Here is a 22,638-nt window from a genome sequence, read left to right on the forward strand (position 1 = left end):
AATGGCACCTGTACCCACCTTGTTGCCCAAACCAGAAACCTGACAGTTCATTCTAGCACCTCCCTCTTTCCTCTCCTCCTTCCTCCATAATCAATTTCCATTATCTAATCATTCTACCTGCCCTTGAATCTTCTTCCTTCTCATTCTCCTCACTGTCACCAACTTGGTCAGCCCACACCATTTTGTCCAGTGATTATTCAGAAGCCACCTGAGTGGCCTTCTTGCCTCTTGCCTCTACCGGTCCCTCCCCAACTGCTTCCTAGAAAAGCCTCACTACACACAAGTCTTATTCTATCATTTCCCCCTTCCTGGCTCACCAAAGCCTTTCTGCTAAAGCTCCACACTGGCCACGTGGACTGCTGGATCTTGCATTTACACCATGCCCTTCCTCTCTCCCGCCCTTCCCTCCCACCTGCTCCTCTCCTGACACACCCTGTAAAACACACCTCGTAAAACTCATGCTTCTTCTTCAGTTCTCATCTGGCACACGATCTATGAGAGCTCCTCCTGAGAGGCAGACTAGGCTCTTGGATTCTGCTGCCTCAGAGGAGGACAGCAATGTTGAACAAACCTACAAACCAACCAGGGTTATCACCTGTAAAGCATCTGCCATTCTCAAGGAGCCACATGTATTCAGATAGAGTAGCTTTACATCTGTGAGAACTGACTCATGGAGTGGTTAAATTAGGAAAAGAACTCATTTTTCTAGTAAATGTCAGGACCTCCCAGCATAGAGGTCTGTGTTTCAGCCAATGGCTGCCCAGAGCCTGTGTTTTCAATGGTCAATGTTTCCCTCAGAGAACTTGAATTAATAGGCTCAGCAATGAAGACCAAGGGGCTGGCACAACCCATGTTTTCTTAACAGAACTATGCTGCCAGCCTCACTGTATTTGCTACAGTATTGCAAGCTTCCAAATCCTCCAAGAGACTCAGTAAAGTCTGTGGCATTGAGATTTCCAAAACACTGCATTGGAGAAGTATCTACCAAGGTAGCCGCTAACCTCCTTTTGATCAAAAGATTTTAATCCCAGACCCACGGCTGGCTTCAAGGAGTCCAAAGACCCCTACAATTACAGGCATAGTTTTTGTCTATGTGCATGCGGGGAGAGGGTCTACTCTCCGACAGTGGACCAGGATGCCAGTTTTCCCTTTGGACACCTGACTGATTTCATTTATTCATTAAAATATTTGAACACCAGGCTGGGCAAAGTGGCTCATGCCTCTAATCTCAGCACTTTGGGAGGCCAAGGTAGGCAGATCACCTGAGGTTAAGAGTTCTAGACCAGCCTGACCAACATGGAGAAACCCCGTCTACTAAAAATACCAAAAAAATTAGCCGGGCATGGTGGCACATGCCTGTAATCCCAGGTACTTGGGAGGCTGAGGCAGGAGAATCGCTTGAACGTAGGAGGCGGAGGTTGCAGTCAGCCGAGATTACACCATTGCACTCCAGCCTGGGCAACAAAAGCAAAACTCTGTCTCAAAGAAAAAAAAAATTTTGAACACTTGCTATGATGTGCCAGGCACTGTTCTAAGCAATAGAGAAATGTATCAGAAAACACAAAAATGTCAGCATGCATGGCACTTTTATTCTAGATGGAGAAGGAGGATAAAATAAATTACATTATATTTTAAAGGGTCTAAGTGCCACAGAGAAAAATTAAGCAAGAGCGTACTGGGAAAAGGAGATGAAATTTTAACTAGGGTGGTCAAAGAAGGCATCATTGAAAATATACATTTTCTTTTTTTGAGACTGAGTCTTGCTCTGTCGCCTAGGCTGGAGTGCAATGGCACCATCTCAGCTCACTGCAATCTCTGCCTCCTGGGTTCAAGCAATTCTCCTGCCTCAGCCTCCCGAGTAGCTGGGATTACAGGCACATGCCACCAAGCTCAGCTAACTTTTTGTATTTTTAGTAGAGACGAGGTTTCACTGTGTTAACTAGGATGGTCTTGATTTCCTGATCTCGTTATCTGCCCACTTTGGCCTCCCAAAGTGCTGGGATTATAGGCATAAGCCACGACACCCAGCCGCTTTTTCCTTCTTAAAAGGCTTTTGGAAGTAGAAATATAGAAGAAAACTGGAGGAAAAAAAGGTAGATAGGGGAGGGAGGTGGGCAGAGAGAAATATGGGGAAGGACCCAACAACTAAATGCAAGAGATAGCAAAGACAGATGGGGCTGGAGTTGAAAGGCAGATGTAAGCAGAACACACCTGTCTCTGAATTTGCAGACATGAAGAGTAATATTCTTTTAGTACCTCACACATTCCCCTTTCCCAAGAGCTGATGAGGGCCGGATGGGTTCATCTCTGTACCTGCCTATGCCCAAAAATGTTCAATATCTCCCAGCTGTGTACCGAGCTAAAGAGATCTGGCGCACCCTGGGATTCCAGATGCTCTGGAATGAATCTAGCCTCTGGTTAGCCTTGTTTCCACTTATCTGCCTATACAAGTCTCTCTGTGCTCCAGCCAAATCGGGCTTTTGGTAAAATTGCCCCAAACCTGCTTTCCTCCTGCCTCTGTGCAGGTGTTTCCTTTGCTTTGAATGTTGCTCAATCTCTCCTGACTGAAACCTTCTCATCTTGAAAGCCAAGTTGCAATGCTTGCTCTGATGTAGCTTTTATTGGTCCTTTAGGGCTCCCGTCCGCATTTTCTCCTCTCCAGGTTGCTCCCAGGATTAGTTTTTAGTGTGCTTGTCTCATCTACTCTAGATTGTCAGACTCTTAAGGACAGTGACTGTTCTTCTTCTCTTCCTCATCATCCATGTTCATTATTTGCACATTTTAAAAAGCCTGTGACCAGCCAGGTGTGGTGGTTCACACCTGTAATCCCAGCACTTTGGGAGGCTGAGGCAGGTGGATCTCCTAAGGCCAGGAGTTCGAGACCAGCCTGGCCAACATGACAAAACTCAGTCTCTACTAAAAATACAAAAATATACTGGGTGTGGTGGCATATGCCTGTAGTCCCAGCTACTCAGGAGGCTGAGGCAGGAGAATTGCTTGAACCCAGGAGGCGGAGGTTGCGGTGAGCCGAGATCGTGCCATTGCACTCCACTCTGGGTAACAAGAGTGAAACTCTGTCTCAAAAACAAAAAGAAAGAAAGAAAAACAAAAGCACTTAGCAAATACTTGTTGCATTTAATGCAGCTGAAATGGGACTTGTGCTCGCTGATGGGATTCCAGTAGGGGCTTCAACTGCACTAATGAATTGATTCTCTGTTATCTTCTGTTCTCTATGTAACCACATTTGCCGAATCCCTTGCCTCAAGAGGTTTTACACACATATAAAGGCTGAGCTTCTATTGCCGAAGTGAAGCGAATAACTGAGACAACTTAATGAAACAGCTTATAGATTGTGCAGTAAAAAAAATATGCCTTTGAAATTACTGAGTCATTTCAGTTTTTATTCCAGGGTCATACAAAGCACTGACATCTGCATTATTTAGAAGTGCTTTCAAAGGTTTTTTTTTTTTTTTCAGTCATAACTCACAGTAAAAAAAAATATACATTTTATATTGCAACTCAAGTCATATAAATTCTTTCATTCCTTCCTTTAACATATTGAGCACCTACTATATGCCAAATATATTTTATGTGGAATACAGTAGTGAACAAAGTAAAAGAGGAAGAAAGGAAAGGAAGAGAAGGAAATAAACAAAAATTCTTGCCAAGACTTTACATTCTAATGGAACAGACAATAGACAAAGTAAGTAAGCCAGGTGCAGTGGCTCACACCTGTCATCTCAGCACTTTAGGAGGCCGAGGTGGAAGCATCCAGAGGACTGCTTGAGGCCAAGAGTTCAAGGCCAGCCTGGGTAACATAGCAAGATGCTGTCTCTACAAAAATAAAAAAATTTGTTGGGCATGGTGGCATGTGCCTGTAGTCCCAGCTACTTGGGAGTCTAAGGGTAGAGGATTGCTTGAGCCCAGGGATTGGAGGAGTCTGACAGTGAGCTATGACTCTGCCATTACACTCCAGCCTGGATGACAGAGCAAGACTCTGTACCTTAAAAAACCAACAATACAAAGTAAAATATACACATACATGAACACACAGAAACAGAAGATTCAAGAGGCAAAACCACCTATTTCTACATGCAGTAAACTAAAGATGTTTTTTATTTTTATTTTTTTAAATGCTGGTCACAGCCTGGTCAACCATTAAGTTGGCTTCTCAACTCAGTAATGGGTTGAGGCTTCACTTTGAAAAATACTAGACAATTTCTGACATAGCCAGAGTATGTGCTGTTCTCATCTTACAGAGGGAGGGACATGCACTGAGTTCATGAAACTCATCCCCACTGAGGGAAGAAATGCTGAACTCTACCTGAGGGCTTCCCAGTCCACTGCTGCCCTTTCCCCCGCCCTCTGCAGTGCCTGCACTTCTCATTCTGAAACCTTGCTCTGCACGTGGAGCAGCTCTTCCTTCCCTTGCCAAGTAAAATCACATGAACACATCTAAGCCTAGCCAGACCCCACCAGGTTCCAGGATGCCTCTCAGGCCACTACTGCATTCTGGCTTGCCTGATTGATTTAGAGACAGGGTCTCACTCTGTTGCTGAGGCTGGAGTGCAGTTGTGCAATCATGGCTCACTGCAGCTTCGACCTCCCAGGCTCAAGCAATCCTCCCACCTCAGCCTCCGAAGTGGCTGGGGCTATACACATGCACCAGCACATTTAGCAAATCTTTATTTTTTTTTTAATTTTTAGTAGAGACAGGGGTCTTGCTATGTTGCCTAGGCTGTGGTTTGGACACACTACTGGTATGCCAGAATAGGATCCTCTGCACTGTGACCTCCTAAAAGAGCAGGTGCCAGTCACCTTTGTGTCCCCCAAAGCACAGTGCTTTATCTGTAGGTATTAATAAATACATAGGAAATTGAATTTGTGACTCAAAGCAGAGGGGTGGAGAAGTGCTTCCTAGCCAGGATTTAGACCACATCTATTTAAAAGGCTAACAAACTAGAAAGGATACCACTGGTAAAAAGGTCTCTTTACCTGAGCTACAAAAGTCATACATTAGGTAGAGGCTTCAATAGTGTAGAAAATATACTAATTTGTTATTTCCCTAGAGACAGATTTAGAACCATGTCAGTTATGTTGTAGATCACAGAGAGCAGAAGCCTAGTGAAATTACCTCAAGACTGTGAGGGCTACCATAAGGAGGCCCAAGGAGTAGCTGGATGGACCTGAGGAAGGACAGGAGCCAGAGGCCCCCTGAGGAGCTCTGCAGCTGCAAAAGTAAGGCTGTCCTCGCTGTAATGGTGACCATTACAATGGGGACAGTTGCCACCTCATCAAAATGAAGGAAATCAGTTCAAATTCTCAAAAAAACCTACATGGCACAGCCAATTCTAGAATTGTCCACCCTTGCTTCCCTTGGTTTGAGTAGGATGGGGCTGTGTTTGGTGAAAATATCTAAGGAAGAAGGGGGAGAAGAAACTCTCTGAAAAGAAAGTAGAACTTTCACTAAATATTGACCCAAACTGGAATTTTCAGTTTTTACCCTACCACCAGAGAGGATGGGACTTGAGGCTAAGATGAAGTCAGTTACAAAAAGTTATATAAAATAGTCTATCTATGATACAGTGTAAAATATCATTTCAATCCTATTAAAAGTTAAAAAGAAATGTAGATTTTAGCTAAATGACCTCTAAGTTTCAGGGTTCTACAAACCCATGCCTATATAAATACATCATGAAAATTTGTACAAGATGTTTCATAAAATTCTCTATTTCATGGTTTTCAGACTTTATTTTGAATCAGATTCTAATTCTGTAGGACTAGGGTAGGGCAATGGGACTGCATATTTAAATAAGCACCCCAGATACTGCTAAATATGGGTCATTTTGAGAGACTTTCTTAACCTAAACTCCTTCCTACTTAAAGTAATTAAAAAAGGAGCTCAACTTGCATGATAAGTTTTTTTCTTTTCTTTTTTCTTTTTTTTTTGAGATGAAGTCTCACTGTCACCCAGGCTGGAGTGCAGTGACTCCATCTTGACTCACTGCAATCCCTGCCTCCTGGGTTCAAGTGATTCTCCTGCCTCAGCCTCCCAAGTAGCTGGGATTACAGGCGAGCACTACCACACCTGGCTAATTTTTGTATTTTTAGTAGAGACAGGGTTTCACCATGTTGGCCAGCCTGGTCTCAAATTCCTGACCTCCAGTGATCTGCCTGCCTCGGCCTCCCAAAGTGCTGGGATTACAGGCATGAGCCACCACACCCAGCCATTACGTTTTCAGTTAGAACAAAAATGGACACTAGGACCACGCAAACTCACCATTTATGTGGTGACACTAAGTTAAAAGGATGTACAAAAACCACTACATTTCCTATTAGTTTTAACTGCATTTAGTCACATCATTTATAAGGGCGTATGTTTATAAAAGATGGTTAAGACTGGTTAGTAACTGATTCTTGGGGTTTGCTTTAAAGTGAGAGAGAGGATGTAGTTATGATTCAGAAAGAATATTTCAGGATGATACATGTTGACTATAAACTCGAAAGGTGCACTGACACCAATCCTATAAAGAGCAAATATGGATGTAACTGATTTAAGCCTATTGGTTCATTTTTTAAAAGCACCTTGTTTCTTTAAAGTTAAGTACTATAAATGATTCTTGAAAATCTACTGTGGACATGATATATTCAGTCAAACTTGGTAGGGGTTGGGGACTGATTTTGTGACCATCCAATTCAGAATCCGATTGAGAGTTAAACAGCATCACAAAAAGAGTTACAGTCACGGTACACAATCGATTCCTTGTGTCCACAGCTTCCACAGCTCTCATCATCTGGTTATCCTTTCTCTGCTTTCACTTCCACATTCCTTTCTTTTAGACAAACAAAAAATATCAGAGTTCACCAAAATTCTGAAAGTCACAGTTCATCTAGCACTGAATGATAGTAGCTTTGGCATTTGCTATTACAAAGTCATTTTTCCATCACAAATATTTTCTTCATTCTGGGTCAAGGCGAGGTAAAACAGGAAGAATAAGGTTCCCAAATGCAGAGTCTTGAGTTATGAAGTATCCAGAAGAATGTGCATGAGCGTGCTGAAAAGATTTTTTAAAAAAAGGCAATTAATCTATTAAATAGAGTCACAATTTTTCACCAAGGCATTAAAATTACTTATTCTTTCTGAATGCTTGAGACCAAATTTATTTGTTTATTCATTTATTTTTAATTGTTATAGGTGAGATGGAATTTATTTAAAATCAGTTCTTATGCTGCTGGTTGTGTTTAAATATACAAGAAATGGACAGTCATACAGAATCTGGACTAACAAATTACACCAGGTGCTCAATTATCATCCTCTCTATCTACCTTGTGACCCTCCTCAGTCTATAAATGAGTCAGACATGAATTGTTTTGTTCCTTCAAGTGAGGAAAACAAGTATCAGAGATCCCAAAATACTCTGATCTTGGTCAACAAATCAGGAACTTGAGAAAGAAGGTTAGTAGTTAGAAGGAGAGGGGGGGAAGAGGCAGTGAGATTACTAGTGATTAAAATACCAACATTTTGTAGAGAATGTTGTAATGTAAATAACAGAAAACCACCAGTAACTTCTGTCATTAAAAAAAAAAAAAGACTGTTTTTAGGTCATCTAAAGTGAATGGAGGGCTGGGCAATGGTGGCTCATACCTGTAATCCCAACACTTTGGGTGACTGAGGTGGGAGGATCACTTGAGGCCAGGATTTGAGAGCAGCCTGGGCAACACAGTGAGACCCCAACTCTAAAGAATTAAAAATTAGCTAGGCACAGTGGCACGTGCCTGTAGTCTCAGCTCTTTGGGAGGCTGAGCCAAGAAGATCACTTGAACCCAGGAGTTCGAGGTTATAGTAAGCTATGATGGCACCACTGCACTCCAGCCTGGGTGACAGAGTATGAGACCCTGTCTCTAAAAAATAGATAAATAAAATAAAATAAAGTCAAATGGCCTTCATAATGTTCCTTCCAATTCTGGGATTCTAAGTTTTAAAAATATAAGTGATTAAATTATACTGATGGAAAAAAAAAAAAGTCTTGTCCAAAGTCTCTGGAAATCTTAAATATTCAAGATGAGACTGTAACACTAAGACTACTTATAACTCTTTCTGATGAAGCATCACACTCCTAGTCCTATAGTAAGAGTGAGCTTTTAAACATTTCCTACACAACCGTTTAGGATTGTGTAGGAAATGTTTAAACATTTTTTTTTTATGCTCAGTAGGAAACCGTTTTTTTTTAATGCATTTTTTTTAATGCTCAGTAGGAAACCGTTTAAACATTTCCTACTGAGCATTAAAAAAAAATTCCAAGCAACAACAATAAACCAATACAACTATCAAAGGATGTAATGACATGATAGATTTGAAAAAAAATGCATATACTATTAAACTAGCCAGTTCCACTTTTAAGATCATTCCTGTCCATCCAAATATCCTAAACTCTTTTGTGCACAAGCAATCCCTTGGCATGTACTGCACAGAATCAATCATGACCAAGTCAGCCCCATAAAAGATACTTTCATTACTGCTGCACTGGTCCTTCAAGTCCTCTGGGCATGACTGAACATCAGCAAACCATTGCAATTATGGGTGGAACATTTTTATTGATATTGCTCCACTGAAATAGACAATAACTATGTGCTGGCTTCTAAGAACCAGGAAATCTCCACTGAGGCAAGAATGTCAGTATACTTTGCTCACCTGCAAAGCTGCTTTCTGTTGCGCTGCAATATGCTGTTGCTCAGCGTGATCCCGGAAGTCCTTATTAAGGGATGGTCTCGAGAGTGCAATGCTAAAATGGGAATCTTGGTTACTTGGCTGCTTAAGGCAGAAACATCCTTACTTTTTTTTTGATAGTAGTAAATTATCTTCTTTCTTTAAATTGAGGTATCCTTGGCAAAAACTGCATCTATTTCCAGTGTACAATGTGATGTTTTAATATTTGTATATGCTGTGAAATGGTTAAATCAAGCTAATTAACATATCCATCACCCCACATACTTTGGTTGTGGAACATTTAAGATCTATTTTCTTAGCAATTTTCAAGTATGTATCATCAATTATAGTCACTTGCTATACAACAAATCTCTTAAAGAGATGTCCTTATTTCTGAATCACAATTTTTCATTATATATTCTTTATAGGGGAAAAAAAGACTTCCCAGAATAAATCTTTTTTCCTTTTCTCTCACTATCTACATTAATTTATACAAAGAAAGTCTATATTATTTATTGAGATTTTAAATGATCTTTTTAAAAAAATTTATCTTTCTTTTTTTGGAGACAGAGTCTCACTCTGTCACCCAGGCTGGAGTGCAGTGGTGTGATCTCAGCTCACTGCAACCTTTGCCTCTGAGTTTAAGTGGTTCTCATGCCTCAGCCTCCTGAGCAGCTGGGATTATGGGTGTGCACAACCACACCCAGCTGTATTTGATTTTTGTATTTTTAGTAGAGATGGGGTTTCACCATGTTGGCCAGGCTGGTCTCGAACTCCTGACCTCAAGTGATCCGCCCACCTAGGCCTCCCAAAGTGCTGGGATTACAGGCATGAGCCATCATGCCCAGCCTAAAATGTATAATTTATGGTTTCCTACATTCAAACAGATTTGAGATACCATGATCTATCATGATCTCTATTAACATTATTTTAAAAAACAGTTAAATCACATGATATTCATCAACGATAAAACCATACTTTTTTGTTTGTATAATAATTAAACTTGTTTGTGACCAGCCAACATGGTGAAATCCTGTCTCTACTAAAAATACAAAAATTAGCCAGGCATGGTGGTGCACGCCTGTAGTCCCAACTTCTTGGGAGGCTGAGGCAGAATTGCTTGAACCCAGGAGATGGAGGTTGCAGTGAGCCAAGATCATGCCACTGCACTCCAGACTAGTGACAGAGCAAGACTCTGTCTCAAAAATAATAACAATAATAATAACACTTAAATTATCATAACCACGTTCCACATAGGTAGAACTATTATGGATAAATAATCAAACTTAGAGACACTTGAACCAGATTCTAAAGCAGCTACTAGATGCATAGCTCTGTACTAAACACTAGGGGTATATATAAGACAAGGCTCACAGATAACAGCAATCCTGATGAGGTGTGATGTATGTTAGTAACAGGAGAATTAATAAGGACACTTAATATATATTATCTGGAAGGATGGTGGTCTGAAAAATGTTATAAAATGTAGACCTTATCCTAATAGTAATAGGAGACCTCCAGTGTTAAGTGGTAGGGGAGTGACATGATCAGAAGTATCACCCTTTTGGCCAGGTGTGGTGGCTCATGCCTGCCTGTAATCCCAGCATTTTGGGAGTCCAAGGCAGGAGGATCATTTGAGCCCAGGGGTTCAAGATCAGCCTGGGCAATATAATGACACCCCGTCTCTAAAAAATAAAATTAACCAGGTGTGGCGGCATGTGCCTGCGATTCCAGCCACTCGGGAGGCTGAGATGGGAGGATTGCTTAAGCCCAGAAGGTCAGGAGATTGTGCCACTGTACAAGCCTGAGTGACAGAGTAAGACCCTGTCTCAAAAAAAAGAACTATCACCCTGGAGCTCAGAAAGACCACTACTGTGGCAGACAGTGTTGGTCACCTCCTCAACAACTGTTTATCTCCTTTCTTCCTTGAAGATAATTGGTTCAATTATCAGTGGTCACGTGCTTCAGGGCAGGCCAGGCTCATGCCCCAGGTGATAGACCTCGATTGGTATAAGACAGTGTCATTCCCCTAGCTGATTTCTGGTTGAGGGAAGAGAAAGGTACATAATCTGGGCAACCAGACTTGATGGGTGTCTACAGAAAGGCTTCTGAGAGTGTCTTCCTCACTCTTACAAATGGGACATATCACAGGAACTTTTCAGGCTTTTGCCTCTACAGGTGGCTCAGTGCCGGGTGATGCCTAAGCCACTGCAGTCATATTCTGACCTGAGGGAGCCACTGACCCATGGGGTAAGACAGAAAAGAAAGACGAATGAAGCTGTATCTCTAATGATATTGTGGCCACTGAATTAAGCCACTCTGGAACTACCTTATCTTCACACTCCTGGTTAACAGACACCCTAATGTTTACGCCAATTTCATTACATTTCTGTTACTTCCCGATTAAAGCTTCCTAAATGACACAACTGATGAATGTATTCAAGAAGCATAAGACCACAGGAAATTTGAAGCAGTTATAATAATTGAGGCAAGAAATGAGAGTGGCCAGAAATCAGGACAGCATCAGTAGCAATGAAGAAAATGGACAGATACGAGACACTATTCAAAGTATAAACACAAGAGAATGAATGATAAATGCTTGCAGATCAAAATGAAAGGGAATGGTAAACAATTGAAGCTCACATTTCTGACTTGTAACTACTACACTGTAGCCTGAACCATTTACTAAGACAGGATACACAAGAATATTCAGTAGTTGTTGGAGAGTGGGAAGGGAGAATGAGTTTAGTTTGGGACATACTACATTTAAAATATCCGTGGACATCAAAGTAGAGATGTCCAGGAGGCAGAGGTGGTGCTTAGAAGAAAGGACAGACTAGAGCTGCAAATGCGGAAGGGATTAGCACATAAATAACTGCTCATGGGAAAAGATGCAACTGCCCAGTAAAGGAGGCAGACTGGGAAGCCTGTCTGGAATAGAATCCAAAGGGCTGTCAGCATTCAAGGGACAAATGGAGAAATGTCTGCAAAAGAAATCAAGGTAGTCTCCTCCTATTGTTTTTTATTTTCTTAGAGTGAGCAAATGGAAACCAAGGACTGAGAGTACTTTAAGAAGGAGAGAGTATTCAGTGGTGTCAAAAAATGCTAAGATGTCTGATAAGAAAGAGACTCTGGTCTGCTAGATTTAGCCCAGGAAAGTTACAAGTGACCTAGGCAATAACATTTCCTTTGATGGAGGGCCTGGAAGCCAGACTGCAGTGGGTTGAGGCATGAATAAGTGACAAAGTAAAGATGAGCATAGGCAGTTGCTTTAAGAGAAAAACAACAGGGTGGGAGCTGAATGAGATAATGGATCTTTTTTTTTTTGAGACAGGTCTTACTCTATCATCCAGGTTGGAGTGCAGTGATACAATCACAGCTCACTGCAGCCCCAAACTCCTGGGCTCAGGTGATCCTCCACAGGCATGCACCACCATGCCTAGCTAATTTTTTGTATGTTTTGTAGAGATGGGTCTTGCAACATTGCCCAGACTGCTCTCGAACTCCTGGGCTCAAGTGATCCCCCACCTTGGCCTCCCAAAGTGCTAGGATTACAGGCATGAGCCACTGTGCCCAGAGATAATGGTCTGAGGGAAGTTACTAAATATGGCAGAGACTGAATACCTATAATAAAGATCATCAAGCCACCTAAATTTTATCCACTTTGCAGAATGATTAAAAAGTGGGCCACTAGCAGCAATCGCAGTAATAAAAAAAGCATACAAAACTCTTAAAAAAAAAAAAAGACTATAAGGGCTAGGTGCCGTGGCTAAACATAATCCCAGCAGTTTGGGAGGCTGAGGCAGGAGGATCACTTGAGGCCAGGAGTTTGAGACCAGCCTGGGCAATACAAGATCTCACTTATCTCTACTAAAAAACAAAAAACATTAGCCAGGTGTGGTGGGGTGTGCTTGTAGTGTGAGATATTCAGGAGGGATCACCTGAGCCCAGGAGACTGAGGCTGTTAGTGAGCTATGATTGTGCCACTGCACTCCATAGGTGTGCAGGTGTCAGAGTGACACCCCGCCACAAAAAAAGTCTGAAGGCTATGAAGGCTATAGGGAAATTAAATATTCTAGTTAGAATGTTTACAATTTAATCAGCTAAATAGTTTAATTGTTAAAAGTCTGACTAGGAAACAAAGGGAACCAGAATATGTCACCTAAAATATACTTCTTTGATATAAAAATTATTTTTGAGCTGAAAGCAGTTAAGCAGCAGCTCAGTTAATAGGGTTGCTAAGAAATAAAAATAAAAAACAGCAGCAAACTGAAGAAAAGGTCTCTCTCCCCTCCCCACTTTCTGCCTGAAGACAGGATATAGCTTCTCCTGTACTGGAGACAGCTCTAGACACTTAGCCTAGGGACAGCAGCAGAGGACTCTGCCAACAAGCCTTACTTTTCTCCATATATTTACCTTCTCAGTTTCCCACCCCGGAAGCCTAAAATCCCTTTCGTTTGTGCCACATTTCTCTACGAATTTATTATATTCTTTGTTGAAGATGCTATATAAGCAGAGTTCTAAGCCACAATTTGAGTTACTTTTCATTAAGGTTTCTCCCTTGTGATGTGTGCTGCATGCATTCATAAATTTGTTTTTCTCTTGTTAATCTATCTTTTGGTACAGAGGTGCCTCCCAATGAGAACTAAGTTGTGCACAGGTAAAGTTCAGTCTCCCCTATAGAAATAAAACACAATGTAGAGATTACAATGTTAAAGGAAAAAATCATTGTCAGCCATTGAGTTATTTGGTCCAAGAAATTTTTATATAACTAAATCTAAAAACCATAGTATAGGCCAGGCGTGGTAGCTCACACCTCTAATCCCAGCACTTTGGTAGGCTAAGGTGGGTGGATCACGAGGTCAGGAGTTTGAGACCAGCCTGGCCAATATGGTAAAACCCCGTCTCTACAAAAAATACAAAAATTAGCCAGGTGTGGTGTGGTGGTGTGTACCTCTAGTTACAGCTACTTGGGAGGCTGAGGCAGAAGAATCACTTGAACCCAGGGGGCAGAGGTTGAGGTTGCAGTGAGCTGAGCTCACGCCACTGCATTCCAGCCTGGAGACAGAGCGAGACTCTATCTCAAAAAAACAAAAAACAAAAAACCACATAATAGTGTTAATACCTAGCTCCAGGATGATTTGTTGAAGACTGGTTCTGCATAAGTAGTTTTCTTTTCTCTTTGTCCAGTTCTGCCAAGATTGCAACTCTATTTTTGTTTTGAAAACCTAAAAAAAAAAAAAAAAAAAGAGGGGTAGAGGAGAAAGGGGAGAGAGAAAGAGAGTAATAAGAAACACTTTAGACCTCTTTTTGTAAACTGAAGCCATCTAGAACCCAGAAAGCAAAATTCCTATTCTCTAACATGATAATGAATTCACCAGTAAGTACTTTCCCTAAATGGTTACTTCTTCCTTCCTGCCAACTTCCCAGCAACTTATAACAGCATAATTCACGAATACTCAAGCAGAGTATCATGTCATATTATATTATGTTTAAAGTGTAACTGAGGACTTTTAAGACTTGGTTCTAAAGAATTCTAATCACCACGGTATAAGTTACAGCATTTGCTTTTTAACAAAATCTTTGAGGCCCCAAATGCTGCAGAGGCCTGTGCAGTCTCTATCCTGCACAGTCAGTCTTTGAGAGGGCAGACTTTCTTAGTCATTAGTTTGAGGCCTCTTTGTGAATGCCTTTTCATGGAGGGAAAAGCATTAAACATACTCAGATCAAAATACTTCTTTTCCTCAACTGCTTCCCTTCAGATATGATGGACAATTTTTCAAGGAACATAGTCAAAGAATTTCAACTGACCAGAAAGCAATTCTGAGAAAGAAATGAAGCATAACTGACAGGATACAAAGAGATATGGCTTTTATCAAATAATACTGGGCTGGATTTTGAGCTTCAAACTTACATAAGATCTAAAGTAGAGGTTGCAAAGTTATGGCACAGGAGTAACACCTAGCTATGTTTTAAAAATCAGAACTAAATACTAATATGTAAACATTGAGAAGCTGTACACTACTTTCTCAGATTTCCAGCTTCTCTTGAAATACATCTCAAGATCTGGTAACAAGCAATCTATATGCCCCCGTGGCAACAATTCACCAGAACTAAGAAATAGTTGTCCCCTTTAGCTGGGCACTTTCCAGCTCATTATACTCCTTATTAGCGTTGTTTACATTATCTGTAAGCATGTGAGTTTCTCATCCCTAATTTAGAAAAAAAAACAAAAAGATTAAAGGACTGGAATACAGAACTACAGAAAAAAAAAAAAGATAAGGACAATTATGTTTCAGAAGACTGAAATCATTAGGCCAGAAGAATGAATACGGGAGGAAAGCACATTTTTCAAGCAGAACAGACCTAGGCACTCCTACAGATATCCACATGAGGGATTCTAAGAATTTTAAACTGATTACAAAGAGGAAGAATTATGTGGTAGGATGCAAACTTCTTCCTCTCCTTGGGAGAGGAACAGAGACTGGCTAGGGATGGTGTAGGCTGTATAAGGGGTATTCATACTGAGATTTGCAGTGTTTTCAGCTAAATCTGTTCTTAAATCAGGCATTAGCATACTGTCTGTGGCCAGGATTCTGGGCAAAATATATCTCTGGCACATTCATTTCTATCATCTCCCATTTTCCCCTCTGCCCACTCATGCTATATCATCAAATTCTAGTTATAGCAGACTCCCTCCATTTGGATAAGGTAATTTACTTAAAAAAAAAAAAAAAAGGACATGCCAGAATGTATTAAGAGACAGGGTCTTGCTCTGTAGCCCAGCTAGAGTGCAGTGGTGTGATCATATCTCACTGCGGTCTCAAACTCCTGGACTCAAGTGATCCTCCTGCCCCAGTCTCCCAAGTTGCTAAGACTACAGGTGTGAGTCAATGAGCCCTACTAGTTTTTGTAATTTTTGTAGAGATAGGATTTCACCATATTGCCCAGGCCAGTCTTGAACTCCTAAGCTCAAGCAATCCTCCCATCTCACAAAGTGCTAGGACTGCAGGTACGTGCAGCTGAGTTCAGCCCAGTTTGGTCTTTCTGAAGAGAGTCCTAGAATGCCATGGCATATAGTTCATCTGTTCTCACCTTAACTCCATTCACCTTTTCCTGCCTAATTTCTTAGTTAGAGCTTAATCTTCCAGTGGAAGAAGCTCTGTGGGGCTTTTCCATGCTGCACATACTTCCTGCTCCACCCACACTTACAGAGGCACGTCTCAGGAGAAGTCTTCTACTCAAGGAAAGATTTAATACAGCTTTGAGAGACACAGGAAGAATCAAACTGTGATTAGAAAAAGCAAACTATTCTCTACTCTCATTCAACACAAAACTTCTGACACCAAGCAACTCTTCAGTGGACACCAGCTGAGTGTTCTATAATTCAATTCTGACACCATCTACCTGGAGATAGTGTCAAGTCCCACAAGCTGAGGGCTCAGTTCTACATGACTGCTCGCCACTTCAGATGCCAATGGCAAGTATGCAGTAGGCTGTCACCTATGCCTCTGACTGGCTGGCTATAAATTGGAGGCCCCCCTGACCCACACCTTGGATTTCACTAATTTGCTAGAGTGGCTTACAGAACTCAGGGAAATACTTTACTTACATTCACTAGTTTATTAATAAAGGATATTACAAAGGTTAGAGATGAATCGCCAGATAAAGAGATGCATAGGGCCAGGCATGTGGGAAGGAGCACAGAGCTTCAGTACTCTCTCCAGCACACCACCTTTCAAGCACCTTCACGTATTCAGCTTTCCAGAACCTTGTCCTTCTGGGTTTTAGGGAGGCTTCATTACACAGGCATGATTGATTAAATCATCAGCCATTTGTGATCAGCTCAACCTCAGCCCCTCTCCTTTCCCTAGAGGTCAGGAGGTGGGACTAAAAGCTGTTATTGTTGTTAATCTCTTACTGCATCTAATTTATAAATTAAACTTTATCATAGATATGTATGAATAGGAAAAATACATAGTATATAAAGAATTCAGTACCATCTGTGATTTCAGGCATCTACTGGGGTTTCTGGAACATATTCCCCTGGGTAAGGGGTGATTACTGTACGGACGTTTGTCACATAATATTAAACAAGTAGAATGGGGTGGCAACTCTAAAAACTGTATCCATGAGAAATTTAAATTAAATGTACCTTTCCACTTGATATCAATTACTTGGTCACCTATGTGAACTGTTTGGGTATTCTAATTACTTTAAACCAGAAGTTCCTACAATTTCTTAGTTGGCAGTGCTAATATACCTTAGTGTCTCAGCCCTTTTTATATGACACCCCCAGCCCAACAAATATATAACCATTCTGTTTAGAAAGTATTTACTAGGACCGGCCAGGCGCGGTGGCTCAAGCCTGTAATCCCAGCACTTTGGGAGGCCGAGGCGGGTGGATCACAAGGTCAAGAGATCGAGACCATCCTGGTCAACATGGTGAAACCCCGTCTCTACTAAAAATACAGAAATTAGCTGGGCATGGTGGCGTGCGCCTGTAGTCCCAGCTACTCGGGAGGCTGAGGCAGGAGAATTGCTTGAACCCAGGAGGCGGAGGTTGCGGTGAGCCGGGATCGTGCCATTGCACTCCAGTCTGGGTAACAAGGGCGAAACTCCGTCTCAAAAAAAAAAAACAAACAAAAAAAAAACAGAAAGTATTTACTAGGACCAAACAACCTAGTAATTACGTCCAAACATCTTTAGTTGTTTTAAAAAATAATACATATAATGTAAAATAAAAAAATATTTAATTTCATTTTTAAATAACCACAGTTAATTACTTACTAATGGATATGTGCCTGGGCATTGTATCACTTCAAACCTTGGAATCAGTTCAGATACCTCCGATCTTTATTCCCTGTTCCAACCTGATTTTCACACACTACTTGCTGGTTATCAAAGCCATTGCTAAAAAGCTAACTTCACAAAGATATGATGTCATTGAAAGGAATGGAGTGCACTGTTGAAACTGTAAACTGTCTCAAACTCCTTCATGTGGTGTCCAGCTAATATAGGCAGTATTGTGTTTGCTTTGGAAACAGTTTTCCATAAGGCCTCTGGGATTTCTTCATGGGGTCCTAGGACGCCATGGTGTATAGTTCACAAACCACAACTTTAGATCTTTTCTTCAACCACTACCAAAGCAACTGAATGACAATTTCTCTCCCATTTTATCAGGGCAATCTCCAAAAGAGACTTACAGGTTACGTACTATATAATATAACAAATTATATAATAAAGTATCTTCCAACTAGTAAAAAACCTCATTATAGATGCAGAGACCTCTCTCTAATAACAATGACCCTTATAAACCATAAGTCTCAACTCATGTTTATATAATAAAAGACATTTTATAAACAAAACTACTATAAGAGATTTTTATGTATTAAGTTAAAACTGTCTATATTTGATGATTTTCTACCTGCAAAAACAATTTTATATGATTCATCAACTTTTTTAAAAATTACATACTTGTATGTCTTGATTGGCTTGGTCAAGAAGAAAGAGCCTCACTTTAAAAAATTTCATGCATGTTTGACAATCAGAGCATAGGTAGGTATAGTAACCTCCCTGTTACCGCGGATATCAAAGGTGAAAATCTGTAACTAGAGGCTCTAAACTAACATTACTATAGTTCCTGGCCAGGAGTGGGGAGCTATGCAGAGAGCTATCTTTTACACCACTGCATTCCAACCTGGGTGAAAGAGAGAGACCCTTCTCAAAAAGAAAAAAGAAAACACATACCTATAAAATTTCCTTTGACTGTTAGTCAACTATATATTAATCTAGTTACAAAAGCAGCCCACTGGCCGGCCACAGTGGCTCAAGCCTGTAATCCTACTTTGGGAGGCCAGGACAGTCAGACTGCCTGGGCTCAGAAGTTCAAGACAAGCCTGGACAACATGATGAAACCCCATCTCTACTAAAATACAAAAAATCAGCTGAGTGTGATGGTGGGCGCCTGTAATCCCAGCTACTCAGGAGGCTTAGGCACAAGAATTGCTTGAACTGGGAGGTGGAGGTTGCAGTGAGCTGAGAAAGTGCCACTGCACTCCAGCCTAGACAACAAAGCAAAACTCTGTCTCAATAAATAAATAAATAAATAAAAATAAAAGCAGCCACTAAGGAGAGTTATGTTGTTCTCATATATTGCTCTATTTACTACTTCATAGTGAACCTGTCATCCAAATAAGCAAACAAATCATGCCGTTACAGTGAATCAAATGGAAAGGTGTAAAATACAGGTATTATTGATTTTATACAACAGACGTTTCCCTAAAAGTTATATAATGCAAATCAAGGTAAGATAATTATGGAAAGACTTGTTTAAGTATACTGCAATATGTCATTTAGAGGAATCCAAAAGTGAGTTCTTTGTAAAGTGAAGAATGTTTTCCAAGGGAAATTGGTACTGTCTCATTTGTATGTACCAATTGTACATGCTTATGTCCAACTCTAGGACAAGACTTGTTTTTTCTCAGCAGAGGCTACTGCATTCTTAGAAGATAATTATGTGGTTCCATCTGTTTAGCTGTTTAGAGATACTATAAATATAAAATAGGGCCAAGTAGCTCACAAATATGGTGGCTCACATTTATAATCCTAGAGCTTTGGGAAACTGAGGCTGGAGGATCACCTGAGGCCAGGAGTTCAAGATCAGCCTGAGCAACACAGCGAGACCTTGTCCAAAAAAATTTTTTTTTAATTTAACAGGGCATGATAGTGTGTACCTATAGTCCCAGCTACTTGGGAGGCTGAGGCAGGAGGATTGCTTGAACCTAGGAGTTCAAGGCTGCAGTTAGCCATGACTGGACTGTGCCACTGCACTACAGCCTGGGCAACAGAGTGAAACTGTCTCAAAAAAGATATACACACACATACATACAGACACACACACACACACACACACAATTCTCGAAAAGCAAATTTTAAAACTGATAATGTCTAAATTTTGTCATGAGCAAAATAAACTGCCACACAGGAAAACCCTGATCTGTTATACAGCAATATCAATTTCCCTCAAGATTAATTTGTTCACACGAAAATATTTTGGAGTTGGGAGGCTGAGATTAGGAGTTTGTAAATAGCCTGACCAACATAGTGACACCCTGTATCTACTAAAAATACAAAAAAATTAGCTGGGAATGGTGGCAAGTGCCTGTAATTCCAGCTACTCAGGAGGCTGAGGCAGGAGAATCACTTGAACCTGGAAGGCGGAGTTTTCAGTGAGCCAAGATGGCGCCATTGCACTCCAGCCTGGGCAGAAAGAGTGAAACTCATCTCAAAAAAAAAAAAGAAATTTCGGGGGTCAGTGTCAGTAATTATACATACATAAAAATTATATGAAGTACAGCCAACAATGAAAAAGCAATAAAAAGCCTATATAAAGATAATCTGATTGATAATGCTCATATCAATAGGAGCACAACTGAGTTTTTCAATGCCCTTCAACATATATAAACATATAAATTATTTTTTAAAGTCTGCAGTCTGATTAGTAACATTGAAAATTACAATCTCAGAAAAATGTTTTTGTTTTCAAAGCACATAAGAGTGAGAGCGGCATGGGAAAGGGACAATAAGTTGTACAAAAAGCTCATGTTCCAGATAATGTGAGAATTTTAAAAACACTTTAAAACTTATACTATGAATCTGAAAAATAATTTTTAGAAGTACTAAAAAAGTATTTATCCATTTAGTTGGTTTTAGAGAAAGGGTCTTGCTCCATCACCCAGGCTGGAGTGCAGTGGCACCACCATAGCTCACTGCAGCCTTGAACTCCTGGGCTCAAGCAATCCTCCCACTTCAGCCTCCCAAGTGGCTAGGAGTATAGGAGAATGCCACTGCACCCAGCTAATTTCTTTGTTTTTTGTTTGATTATTTGTTTGTTTTTGTAAAGACAGGGTCTCACTATGTTAGCCAGGCTAGTCTCGAACTCCTAGCCTCAAGGATCTGCCCAGGCCTCCCAAAGTGCTGGGATTACAGGCATGAGCCACTGTCCCAGGATGAAAAATTTATACATGTTAAGAGCATGATGTAAATATAATTTGCAAATGATTTTCAAATATAACACCATGCTGACAGGATAGCTGAATTCAACATTGTTTGTATTATTTTTTTAGTGGAAAAAAATGAATTCAATAAAAATACTGTGAGATATCAGAAGAATATGCAATTGCTCTGGTTTTGTTTAACATTTCTGAACTAGGTTGAGCTTTAAATGAATTTCATTCTACCCCCTCCTCCTCTCATTTTACTTGGCAAAGTTCTTGCCAAGTAGTCAAAAGAGGTGAGAGGAAGCATTCCTGGCAGAGGGATCTTCATACAGAAAGACATATGCAATATAATAGTGTTCATGGTCAATGCAACCATATAATAAAGAAAAATGATAAGATAGAAAAAGATTAAGTAATGTTAAATTGGACTGCCATTACTAACATATGCCCTAAAAGAAACATGTTCTCCTGCTCTGTCTCTACAACGGCCAGCAAAAATGCCTCCCTCCTTATCTGCAACTCCATTGGAACAGATGTTGGTCTCTAATACTATTCTCCATTAAGAAGGAACCAGAGGCCAGGCATGGTGGCTTACACCTGTAATCCCAGCACTTTGGGAGACCAGAGTCTGAGGATCCTTTGAGGCTAGGATTTTGAGACCAGCCTGGGCAACACAATGAGACCCTGTGTATTTAAAAACAAAACAAAACAATAACAACAAAAACCAAAAAACAAAAAGAGAGTTTTAGGGAGAGTACTAGTTCCATGTCTTACTGCAACAAAAAAATATCAAAATGGGATTGGGCTATCTTGTCAGAAAGCAAAAAGACTTTAAAATTTTTATTTATCCATTTATTTTTTGTTTTTAGCGACGAGGTTTTGCTCTGTCACTCAGAGCTGGAGTGCAGTGGTGGGATTATGGCTCATTGCAGCCTCAAACTCCTGGCCTCAACCCATCTTCCCACCTCAGCCTCCCAACTAGTTAGGACTACCTGTATATAACACTACTCATGCTCCTAACTAAATTTTTGTTGTTGTTGTTGAGACAAGGTCTATGTTGTCCAGACTGATACTGAACTCCTGGTCTCAAACAATCCTTCCACCTCAGCCTCCCAAATGCTGGGATTATAGGCATGAGCCACTGTGCCCAGCCAAGGATAATTTTTTTAAAAAGGTCCAAAGTTAAGTGCTAAAAGGACAAAGAAGCCAGTTTGAGGTTAGCCAGGCTGTCACATTTGAACATTAAAAAGAGAATAATAATTACAGTTAAATGGAATAAATTAAGTCTGTGATAAGCCATGAATTCATAATGAGATGCAAAAGGGAATGCTAACACACATAAAGAGATAGTTATAAAGAAGCGTGGAAATAATAGGGTATCTAAGGTCTTATGATATTAATAACTAGGTTGGTGTTAACACTTAGGTGCTTTGTTTCTACTGTTAAGTATATGTCTATTTATGAAATATAGCTGTGTACTTTTTTGTTTCAATACAAGGAGGGTGGGATAGATAAAAGGAATTGTGTGTGACTAAGCCAAACAGTTCCAAAAAAAGCAGGTCATGCACCAACAACAAGAAATTCAGATCCGCACAGGCCCTAACACACACAGCTGTTTAAAGGAGATGCAGTGGCTGATGAGTGCCTATGGTCACACACAATGACCCAGTAGACATTATGAGTTCTAAAAGGGTGAATTAGTCAAATACCCTAGAGAGCTCACAGTACAGACCTGATCCCTGATCGCTCAGGAGAGGAGACATCAATAATTCCTGGCACTACTGCTACCAGAAAAGGGCAAGTTATAGTGACAACAGAACACTGAGCTATGAAACACTGATCACACACACAAAAAATAAAGAATATTTCAATTCATAGAATAACTCCAAGCTGCAAGAAACTAACAGTCTATGAGAAAGGCATGAACTT

General features: G+C 40.5%; 1 protein-coding gene across 5 annotated transcripts in view; it reads right to left on the reverse strand.

The window, feature by feature from the left end:
* Nucleotides 1-3,380: 3,380 nt before the first annotated feature.
* Nucleotides 3,381-22,638, reverse strand: part of INIP (INTS3 and NABP interacting protein) — a 33,553-nt gene continuing 14,295 nt past the window's right edge. For all 5 annotated transcript variants that reach the window (XM_002743206.6, XM_054259003.2, XM_017975586.4 and 2 more), the window contains 3 exons: nt 13,833-13,935; nt 8,693-8,783; nt 3,381-7,055 (listed from right to left, as the gene is read on the reverse strand). In XM_002743206.6, the coding sequence (XP_002743252.1) occupies nt 6,960-7,055; nt 8,693-8,783; nt 13,833-13,935 (290 nt within the window). In that variant the 3' untranslated portion in view covers nt 3,381-6,959. The remainder of the gene's footprint in view (nt 7,056-8,692; nt 8,784-13,832; nt 13,936-22,638) is intronic.

This window comes from Callithrix jacchus, chromosome 1 (genome assembly GCF_049354715.1).
Source record: "Callithrix jacchus isolate 240 chromosome 1, calJac240_pri, whole genome shotgun sequence".
NCBI classification, from domain to species: Eukaryota; Metazoa; Chordata; class Mammalia; order Primates; family Cebidae; genus Callithrix; species Callithrix jacchus.